At 46.9% G+C, this 11,212-nt stretch overlaps 1 protein-coding gene across 2 annotated transcripts; it reads left to right on the top strand.

Moving 5' to 3' along the window:
• Position 1: 1 nt before the first annotated feature.
• Positions 2-10,974, top strand: SMIM7 (small integral membrane protein 7; the record flags this gene model as incomplete). 2 transcript variants are annotated; one of them, XM_082711154.1, is made up of 5 exons in its annotated part: positions 2-78; positions 161-202; positions 696-748; positions 4,351-4,441; positions 9,854-10,974. In XM_082711154.1, the coding sequence occupies exons 1-5, from the start codon at positions 53-55 to the stop codon at positions 9,867-9,869; spliced, it is 228 nt and encodes a 75-aa protein (XP_082567280.1). In that variant the 5' UTR covers positions 2-52. The 2 variants fall into 2 exon arrangements, with proteins under 2 accessions (XP_082567280.1, XP_082567281.1); XM_082711155.1 differs by lacking the exon at positions 9,854-10,974 and having other exon boundaries at positions 27-78; positions 4,351-4,445.
• Between the last annotated feature and the right edge of the window lie 238 nt (positions 10,975-11,212).

Below are 11,212 nucleotides of genomic sequence, written 5' to 3' on the forward strand. Positions count from 1 at the left end.
TCCCCCTCCAGGACTTCCGCTTCCGGTTCTGACGGACGCTTCGGCCGTAACGATGATCGGGGACATCCTGCTGTTTGGGTAATTAGGGGGGGCCAGGAGCTGGGGTGAGAAGGGTGAGAGGGACGAGGGGCATCCCAGGTAACCTAATTCTCCTTCGCAGGACGCTGCTGATGAACGCAGGGGCAGTGCTCAACTTTAAGCTGTGAGTAGGCCGCTTTGGATCGCGGCTCCACCCAGGGGACCCGTAGCCCCGCCCCCGCGAGCGTGAGCCCGCCCCACGCCGAAGGCCCCGCCCCTAAGCCCCAGCTCTCCCTCTGGCCACGCCTCCAGCCTGGTCCATCCTCCTTTGACACTTTGCTGCACGTTGGCTTGAAATAGAGACTGCCTCGTTTCCCGGGGATCTCTCTTCTCGCATCCCGTAGAGCCTCCGGCCCGTCCCCTCGCTCCCCCCTCCCCATATTTAGCCCAATTCTGTACCCACGGACCAACTCTACACCTTGGTGGCTGCAGGCTTGTGACTGGCAGGTAGATGATGGCTCAGAAAGGGGCCTTCAACCACCTGAGGTCACACAGCAGCTCAGCTAGAGGGCTAGAGCTGAAACTGTCCGAGGCCCTCTGAGCTGGGGTTCAGAGCCAGGGGATCAAGTGGTCTTTATGTCCCACGGAGAGTGGACACTGTCTGTTCCTCTTTGTAGGAAAAAGAAGGACACGCAGGGCTTTGGGGAGGAGTCGAGGGAGCCCAGCACAGGTAAGGCTTCCTTTCTGGACTCGGAAATTGGTCCAGTTCAGAGAGGACAGTTTTTTCTCAGCCAAGCCCTACCTTAGTTTTCTTTCCAGTAGTGTGTGTGTGGGTTGGGGGTCGTTGAGAGAGAGAGAAGTGGGCCTGAAGGTATGCTATTCCTTCTGTTCACTTTTGTCATCCGCTTTCTCCTGTCAAACCTCCCTGCGTAGGTCACCACCCATATAACTTCCTACAGTCATGATTTTCCTTTATGTATGCTATTATCTGGCTAATATTTGCCCCGCACACTTGCTCTTGCTTGTTTGGGCCCATTTCTGTGTCCTTGTGGGCCCGTCCTCCGGCATGAGTGAATGAATGAGCAGCTAGCCATCGTTTTCAAAGTGCTGCAGACCTATTTTAATTAGATGCCAACGTTAGCTTTCAAATAAATCAGATGTCACATAAAAATTCAGGTGTCTGATTTATCAAGAAAAATTTGAACATTCTACAGCTCAGGGTTTAGGCAGCCTCTTGGCATCTATTGGATAAAATGAAGAAAAACAGGACCCCGTTTAGGCAGGAGTCTGTGGCCTCTGCCTCATCCCAGCCCCTACCTCCTCATCTTTATATCATCTCACTGTCCTGAGAGCGCTGGAATTTATTCATATAACTGTTTGAAACCTGGTGGGACCCGCACATGACTTCTGTGTCCATGCATCATTCATCACGCATTTATTGAGCACCTGCCACATGGTGGCCACTGTCCTGAATGCTGCAGACACAGCAGAGAACATGACAGATGCAATTCCTGCCTTGTGGGTTGTATTGCTCTGGGGTGGACAGGCAGTTCCTAAACAAGGAACAAATGGTGATGGAGGAGATGAGAGGCGAGGACAGGGATGGGATTGCTGCTCCAGCTGCCACGTGTGGAGGGAAGGACCCGTGAGCGGGTGGCATTGCAGCCAAGGTGGTGGGTGCCGTGTTGGAGCATTGCATGGGAATGATAGGAACCCCAAGGAGCAGTGAATTCGATGCCGATCAGACCACTCCCTTTTATTGGGGGCCCAGCCAGTGGTAGCTGCCTTGTTAGGTGCTTCCTGTAGGTGTGGGGCTCTGCCTCCATCCTGAAAGGTAAAGGGCATTTTCCCCATTTTATAGAGACGGAAAATGAAGTTCAGGGCTGTGGCTTGACTTGCTTGTGGCCATGTAGGAGATCAGTGCCAACATCCTGATTGAACCTGAGTTTTTCTGACCCTGGAGACTGTTCGCTCTCAGTCACTAGACCATTCATCCGTTCATTCTTTCCTCCATATGTTCATTCAGCAGCTGTTTATATCACTTACTCACTCTGTAGAAGGTACTATACCAACTCTTGGGGCTGTGTTCTAGAGATCTAAATTGGAGGTGTGGGGGGGTGGGTGGGAGAATAGAGGAAGGGCTTGGTGGCAGTGGGGGTGACAAGGACAGTTACAACAGTGGCTTCCCTCTGATCAGGGGCTCTCTGCACGTCTCCTTCCAGCCCGTATTCTGTTCTTACTGTTGCCACTACAGAGAATGCTGCTCTCCCTGTGCTTGGCTCACCCCAGTACTGTAGTGGGTGCATTTGTTGAGAACCATCTGTGTGCCAGGCACTGGTGTGAGGTCTTCTTAGTTGCTTGTCACCCCCATTTACACAGGAGGAAACTGGGGCATATGTAGGCTGGGGACTGAGCAAAGTCATTCTGCGTGGAAGGGCAGTAAACTCCTGCCTGTGTTTAAGGTCGGAGCTTACGCACTTGCTCACAGCTTTCTGACCTCCGATCCCCCACATGGACTAGGCTGGCACCCCCCCCCCATTGTATGCTCCCATGGCACTGTCCATGGTGAGTAACAGTTGTGATTACTTGCTTAGTATTTGTGCCGTTTTGAACTTTTTAGGGCAGGGATACTTGCCCTGTTCCTCCTTGTATCCTCTGCACTTGGCTGTTGCCTGGGACAAGTGGCCTTCACTTAACATCTCTTGATGGCAGGCGAGCCTGTTTTTGTGATGCTGAACCCAGAGAAGGGTCTCATCAAGCAGTGCCTCTCAGACATCCTGGGGCTGGGCCTGTGTTTGACATCTGGGCTGGGCTGCACATGGCTCTCCCAGTGGGTTGGATAATATCAAACTCATCTAAACTGTGTTCAGCAAGACTCTGTGTGCCCGTTGCGTGCTTGGTTGGTGCAGTGGTGCCAGTAACTGTAAATTCCTGAGCTCCCGCCTCGTATTCTGTACTTACGGGACAGCCCTGGTCTAGAGAGGACACTTTGGGTAGCTCCCTTGTAGATTACCCCACGTGGACCCATTCATTTCATTCTGGAGGATTAGAGAGGTGAGTGACTTAAAACTCTGGAGGAAGGTTCTGGAACCCATGCCTCTGGAGTCTCAACGTACCAAGTTGCTTCCTCTTGGAAGGGTTCTGTTCTGTGGCATCTGGGGACTAGAGTAAGTAACCATCAAAGCAGAACCTCCCTTTTACTTGCCTGAATTAGTATGCTTTCTCAGGTGCCAGCACTGAAAACCCAACCCAAAGTGGTTGGAGCAAATGGAAACCTCAAAGGATTAGACTGTTTTCAGGCACATCTGGCCTCAGGGCTCTCTGTGTGTGACCCTCTCCAGCTCTCTTTTTCCTTCTGGGTTGGTTTTACTGTCAGGCTGACTTGTGTTGGCAAAAGATGATTCTAGAGCAGGGCTGGGCCCAGTGTTCTGTAAAGGGTCAGGTAGTAAACATTTTCGGCTTTTTGGGTCGTATATTGTCTGGTTCCATTTCGGTAATTCTCCGCAGCTTTTCACTTTTTCATTATTGTTGTTTTTGTGGTGATCTGTGATCAGTGAACAGGACTTGCTGAAAGCTCGGATAGTGGTCAGCATTTGTTAGCCATAGTTTTGTAATTCACGTGTTGACATTGTTTGTTAGACGTAATGCTATTGCACACTTAATAGGCTCCAGTATAATGTAAACGTAACTTTTATAAGCACAGGGAAACCAGAACATTCATTTGACTTGCTTTATTGCGGTGTTCTAGAACTGAACCCACAATATCTTCAAGGTATTCCTGTATATAAATGAGCGGGCATGGGTGTATTTTGATTAAACTTTATTTGTAGACCCTGAAATGTGAATTTCATGTAATTTCTGAGTCTCACAAGGTATTCTGAGTATTCTTTTTAACTATTAAAACGTTTTTAAAACATTTTAGCTCATGGGCCATACAGAAACAGGTGGTAGGGGCTAGCTTTGGCCCATGGGCCATAGTTTGCCACCCCCTTTCTTAAAGGACAGGGCTTACATCTTACTAGCCCAGCAAGGCTGACAGAAAGCAAGGGCCTCTTTCCCAGTAGTTGGGACAAAAGTCCCAGGACTGAGTCTCATTGGGCAGACTTCGGTCACGTGCTCCTCCCTGAGCCAGTCAGAGACTGAGTGCTTTTAGGGGTTGGTCAGTGGCAGCCACTGCTCGAGTACTAGGAGTTGGGGAGCAGAGGTGACCCACAGGAAAAGCCCCTGGAACGTGGGGCGGTGGGGTCGGGGTGGTTGGAAACTGGAAGCACCCTGCGGCCGTGACAACAGAAATGTCGGCAGTGCTTGTAAAAACACGTTCTGACTTTCCAGGTGACAACATCCGGGAGTTCCTGCTGAGCCTCAGATACTTCCGGATCTTCATCGCCCTGTGGAATGTCTTCATGATGTTCTGCATGATCGTGTAAGTCCGGCCGGCCTGTCCCTTCATTGTCCTGTTCTCGGTGGTGTTCTCTAGAATGACCCACCGGAAGCTCGTCTTCTGTCTTCTCACTCTACACTTTCATGTCACGCTTCCCGCTTTCAGAATAAGAACTCTCTCAGGCTAGAGAGGGAAGCAGGGTCTACAAAGGTTAGACTGTGTCACTGTGGTCTAGGCTGGAGCTTTGATTGGAACACGGTGTTCTCCAAGTCCTAGCTGTTCCTGGTGCCTCAGTAGAGGCTGCCAAGAGATGCCTTCCCTTGAGCCCATGGCCCTGTTCACCTCTTGCCAGCTGTGCTGTGTTTAGCCTATCCTTGGTATCTGCCAAGGTAGAAAATGTGGCTTAATGGCCAGCGTGCTGCTGGGTCCTGCTTCTGCCCTGCGGATAGCCCTCAGAAGTGTCTTCAGACTCTTCTGTTTTCATGCCCATTTTTCATTTTCTCATTAGGCTTTAAAAAATCTAATTGGCTTGGTTTTCCTTCCAGTGTCAGGGCCTTAATGATTCTCATGAACTGTGAGACTCAAGAGTAAACAGGCTCAAGGAAAACGCTGTAGGAGAACCTGGTGTGTTATCATCTGGGCTAACCATGCTAGGCTGGTCCCGTTCTTCCCCTAAAGAGGAAGAGAATGAAAAGTCTGCTTTCCTGAGTAATCATGGTGCTGAATTTGGGTTGCTGGGTGGACCTTGTGCCAGCCCAGTGGCTGTGTGAGGGGATGATTCCCGGACTTAGGAGTTTCACTGTGCCAATGGGAAGTGTTAGAGCCCAGAATGAGGACTGTGATGTGTGCCAAGAGAACCCCTTTTGGAGAGCTCGGAAGAGGCCTGTGCAGGTGCTGAGAGGGCTGGTGGAGTGATCAGGGAGTTTGCAGAGGAGGATATGGGCATAGCTAGGATTCACAGGAAGTAGAACAGTGTTGGTCTTTCCAGGTTCCGGCCCGTCTTTTCCTTCCTTCATTTACTGATTTATAACTATCCAGTGTGGGCTGTGCCTTGCGTTGATAGCTGAGACCGAGACAGCCATCGTCGTTGCCATCAGCAAATGTACAGTAAGCAGGTGGGACAGGGACAGAAAAATAAGTAGGGAAAAATCACTGATGAGGCCAATGGGAGGATCTCAGTTTAGGTGATGGTCAGGAAGAGGCTCACAGAGAAGTGCTATGTAAATCAAAACCTAAAGAACAGGAGGAAGCCTTGCCATTTTTAGAGCTGAAGAGAGGCATGGTAGCATGTGCAGAGGTCCTGGGGCAGGGAAGAACTCCTGTGTTTTCATTATCCTTTTCTGTCCATCAGCTTCATTCATGCTCTCACTCGCCTAGCTTCCTTTATGGCTCACCTGTTGGCCTATTACTGAGAGGGTTGCGTTAGGCTCTGCGACCTCCTAGCTCAGCTCAAGGCTATCATTGTTTGTAGCCTGGTGTTCTGATTTTGCTTCCTGGGAGCAGAGCCTGCTTGACTTAGCTAGGTGTGACCTAGGTCCAGTTAGATCGGAGTTATGCCGATTCCAGCATAATCCCTGAGGTCGAGTCAGCAAGCCACAGCCTGTGAGCCATATTTAACTGTTTCCTGTTTTCATGCATGAAGTTTGGCACACCCATTTCTGTGACTGCATTTGTACTACGGCAAAGGGGTTGAAGCCCTGAGACAGAAGCTGCCGGGCGTGCAAAGCTCAGACTACTTACTGTGTGGCTTTTTTGCCAACACCTGACCTGGGCCATCCTTTTCAGTAGGTGCCGTGAGTGAGGGAAGATCTCATCAGAAAAGGCTCTGTCAGGGAGGCTGTGACTGGCTTTCCCAGGATATTAAAAAAAATCCGGAAATCACCTAAATGTCCAAGAACAGGGGAAGAGTCGGGTAACTCAGATGGATGCCCACACGAGCAGCTGTCGCAATCCATCACTGACGACGTGCTACAGGTTCTGTCTGCACAAGGGAATGTTTCGAAAGCAAAAAAGGCTGGAGGTCGCTTACATATGCCCTCTGGCTCCGGCTGTGATGTGCTTGCAATAAACACTGCATAAATGCCTGAAGTCTGTGGAGAAAACACTTGCAGGGGGCCTCTGGGTGGCTCAGTGGGTTAAGCCTTTGCCTTAGGCTCAGGTTATGATCCCAGGGTCCTGAGGTCAAGCCCCACATCGGGCTTTCCGCTCCGCAGGGAGCCTGCTTCCCCCACTCTCTCTCTGCCTACTTGTGATCTCTGTCAAATGAATAAATAAAATCTTAAAAAAACAAACAAACAAAAAACAACAAACCCCCAAAAAACAAAAAAAAAGACTTCCAGCCAGGGAGTTGGAAAGATCTGCTCCAGGCCATGCACAGAGGTGACCCTGTTTGGATCGCTGAGGGAGAGTCACGGGGCCCAAGGGAATGGTTTGCAGTTCCCCTACACCCACTTTTACGTTGCTTGAGCTGAGCTACTTGGAAAATTTTTGAAAAGCCACAAAAAACTTGAAACATGGAGAGAAACATGCCCGAGTGTTTAGGAACTGAGTATAGATACCTGCAAGTTAACAGTGAAATATATCAAAAATAAGGTAGCTGGATAAATGGATAGGTACACTGTAAGGCAAAGTTATTTATTATTATTTATTTATTTGAGAGAGTGTGTGCAGGGGGAGGAACAGAGGCAGAAACAAACTCCCCACTGAGCAGTGAGTCTGATGCAGGAGGTTCATGACCTGAGCTGAAGGCAGACGCCTGACAGACTGAGCTACCCAGGCATCCCAAGCACAGTTTTTTGTTGTTTTTTAATTCGAGAGAGACAGAGAAAGAGAGAGCATGTCCACGGGGAGGAGCAGACAGAAAGGGAGAGAAAATCCCAAGCAGATTCGCCACTGAGCCTGGAACTTGATGTGGGGCTTGATCCCACCACCCTGAGATCATGACCTGAGCCAAAATCAAGAGTCAGAGGTCCAACTGACTGAGCCACCCGGGCACCCATGTAAAGCAAAGTGTTAATTACAGAATGGAGGTGTATATGCCGGGGTTCACGGAACTGCTCTTGTAACTCTTTTATATGTAAAAATCTTCGTAATAAAATACTGGGTGGGAAGACACGGAGAAGATGAGGGTGTCAAATCACGAAGCAGGATTAATAAGTAAAAGCAGAAGTCAGTCTTCACAGTTAAGTATTTTGTATTATATTTCCAGGGTTGTGAAACCACCCACAATGCAATTCTAGAACATTTTCATCACCCCAAAGGAAAACCTTATACCCATTAAGCAATGACTGCCTCTTCTACCAGCCTTTGGGAGCCACTTAGCTACTTTCTGTCATTATGGATTTGCTAGTTCTGGGTATTTCCTGTAAACAGAATCGTAATGATGTATGGCCCCGTTTGTGTCTGGCTTCTTTCGTGTAGCGTGATGTCTTAAAGGTTCCAGCATGTTGTAGCATGTATCAGCACTGCATTCCTTTCTGTGCCTGAAGAATAGGCCATTGTGTGTCTGTGCCACTGCCTGTTTATCTGCTTATCAGTTGATGGATATCTGGAATGTTTCCACTTTTTTTTTTTTTTTAAAGATTTTATTTATTTATTTGACAGACAGAGATCACAAGTAGGCAGAGAGGCAGGCAGAGAGAGAGAGAGAAAGGGAAGCAGGCTCCCTGTGGAGCAGAGAGCCCGATGCGGGGCTCGATCCCAGGACGCTGAGATTATGACCTGAGCTGAAGGCAGCGGCCCAACCCACTGAGCCACCCAGGTGCCCCGGAATGTTTCCACTTTTTGACTGTTGATGAACACTGTTGACACAGACGCTGGTGTTCAAGTTTTTGTGCAGACTTAAGTTTTCGGTCCTCTCTGGTACATACCCAGGAGTGAAATTGCTGGGTTATATGGTTACTATATTTATCTGTTTGCGGTTCTGCCAGACTATTTTTTAAAAGTAGCTGCCATAATTTGCCTTCCCACCAGTAGTGTATGATGGTTCCAATTTCCCCCACATCTTTGCCAACACTTGTTATTGTCAGTCTTTTTCATTAGAGCCATCCTAGTGGATGTGCAGGTTGAGTAGCATTTCCCCAGTGGTTAATGACATTGAGCCTCTCTCTTCATGTACTTATTGGTCATTTGTATGTCTTCTTTGGAAGAATGTCTGTTTAGGTCCTCTTTTTTTTTTTAATAAACTGGATTATAACTGAGTTATAAGAGCTCTTTTTATATTCTAGAATCCAATCCCTTATCAGATACATGATTTGCAAATATTTTCTCCTATTCTCTGGGTTGTCTTTTCACTTTCTTGGTGGTGTCCTTTAAAGCACAAAAAACCTTAATTTTGATAAAGTCTATTCTGTCTATTTCTCCTTTTGTCACCTGCACTTTTTTGTATTGTAGCAAAAAGTCATTGCCCAGCCCATGGTCGTGAAGATTTGGGCCTAAGTTTTCTTTTAAGAGTTCTGTAGTTTTAATTTTAATAGTTAGGTCTGTGATCAACTTTGAGGTTATTTTTGCATATGGTGTGAGATAGAGAACCAACTTCATTCTTTTGCATGTGGTGGTCCTGCACAATCTGTTGTTCTTTTTTCAAAAAGACTTTTTATCTTAGAAAGAGTTTAGATTTATAGAAATGTTGCAAAGATAACAGAGTTCCCATATATATATCTTTTTAATAGCTCTGTGGTCTTCCCCTGGAAACCTCTGTCATAACTTAACAGACCCATTCTCAATTTCATGGGCATTTAGATATTTTCCAGGCCTTTCCCATTCAGATTTTCTCAATGACCAGAGTTAACTGTAATCATCTGTTCACTCAGAAAAATAATCTTTTTTTTTCAAATTGTGAAAGTCATCATCGACTTGTAGTAATGAAGAATGGGCTAAAATAAAATGTTACAGATTCTGATGAAGTACTTTCTTAGATAGATTTTATTCTTTTTAAAATGTACCATTTTATGGGGCACCTGGGTGGCTCAGTGGGTTGAGCTTCTGCCTTCGGCTCAGGTCATGATTTCAGGGTCCTGGGATTGAGTCCCACATCGGGCTCTCTGCTCAGGGGGGAGCCTGCTTCCCCCTCTCTCTCTGCTTGCTTCTCTGCCTACCTGTGATCTCTTTCTCTCTCTGTCAAATAAATAAATAAAATCTTTAAAATAAAATAAAATGTACCATTTGGGGGGCACCCGTGTGGCTCAGTCAGTTAAGCATCTGACTCTTGCTATCAGCTCAGGTCTTGATCTCAAGGTCATGAGTTCAAGCCCCGCTTTATAAATAAGATAAAATATACAGTTCAGTAGTGTTAAGTATATTCGTGTTGTATAACAGAAGAGTTATTTATAGAGTCATAAGTAATATAAAATAATCTTAATAATAGTAACAAAATACCTTCTGAAAGTGTTTTCTGAGTTACAGCTTTACATCCTTCCCATCCTTATGGACATCTCTGCCCTCTGACTTTTCCAGGCTCTTCGGCTCCTGAGCCCCAGACACACACCTTCCTGGGAACCAGGAACCACCTTCCCAGATGCCGAGTCTCCCTTCCTCCGTTCCTGACAACTTCAAGAATGGTTTTGACCGGAAAACCAGCGACCTTCCCAGAAAGCCCAAGTTCGTGGTGGGTGGAAAAAAAAATGTTCGCCAAGCTGCACACGGCTTCCCAGCCACGTCCTTGTTTTCTTTTCAAAGATATTTTCACTTTGGTTTCTGCGTTGAAATGCTGTCTACTTAAGGAGTTTCAGGAGGGTTTATGGAAGGGGATGTAATAACATTGCATTCCCCACAGATAAAAGAACGTTGTGTAGATTGCTTTTTTAGACTGAATTTCTCATCTAGCAAGCTTTTACTAGAAACTCATTTCTGGATGTTTCTTGGTTTATTTTTTAATAACCCTTCTTTTTTGGTTCAAATTATACAGATTTTTCAAAATAATTTTTTATCCAGGGATCTGAAACAGAAGGGTTGGCTTTTAAGATTGATGCAGCCTCTTTACTGGACTGTGTTTAGGAATAACAGGCAAGTTCATTGTTGCTGGGCTTGTGTCCAAATTCCTTTCCTGTCTCGATGGGCTCTGCTCGGCCACTCAGTGCCTCTGAGGTCATGCCCAGGACTTTAAGGGTAAAGCCTCACTGATTACCGTGGAAGAGAGGTACAGAACAGTTGGCAGAGGCAGATGTGGGTGTTACGAGAAATTTTGCCCTGCCTTGCAGCCCTCTGTTAAAGTAACCCTTGGGGCCATTAAATGTGTCGTTTTTAAGAATGAGTGACTTACATGATGATAATCAGGTCCAGGTCTGAAAGCTTGGAATTTGGGGTGGTCTTTTCAAGTGAGGGATTCCAAGGTTGAAAAGCAGTGAGCCTCATTTGAGGAAATATAGCATTTTGCATAGACTCTCCTTTGGAAGGCAGGTCCTTTTTCGCCAGGATGAAATGCCGGTTGTCAACACCCAGATCCTGTTGGTGTCTGATCTGTTGGTTGTGGGTTTTGAATTCCTGATTTGGAGGTGAACCTGGTGGGAGGAGAAACTAAATATGCAGACTTTTCAGAACTAAGTAGCACTGGAAATAAAGCTCATTTCCAAAAAGGATCTTTTGTTTATATATATTTTTTTTAACTAAGAACTTCCAACTGGCGTTGTTTCGAATTACACTGTGGGAGACACCGAGGAGTCATTTTGGAGGCTGTCAGAAAGTCAGAAGAGAGGCAATGTTCGATTTCCCATTTTGGATTCTCCTTAATACTTATGTCAGGCCAGAATGGGGCAAATGGGCTTTGGAACTGGCTGCTTTGGGGAGTGTTGAAAGAGTCAGGGAAAAACAGCGGGG

Source organism: Mustela nivalis (assembly GCF_964662115.1).
Source record: "Mustela nivalis genome assembly, chromosome: 1".
NCBI classification, from domain to species: domain Eukaryota; kingdom Metazoa; phylum Chordata; class Mammalia; order Carnivora; family Mustelidae; genus Mustela; species Mustela nivalis.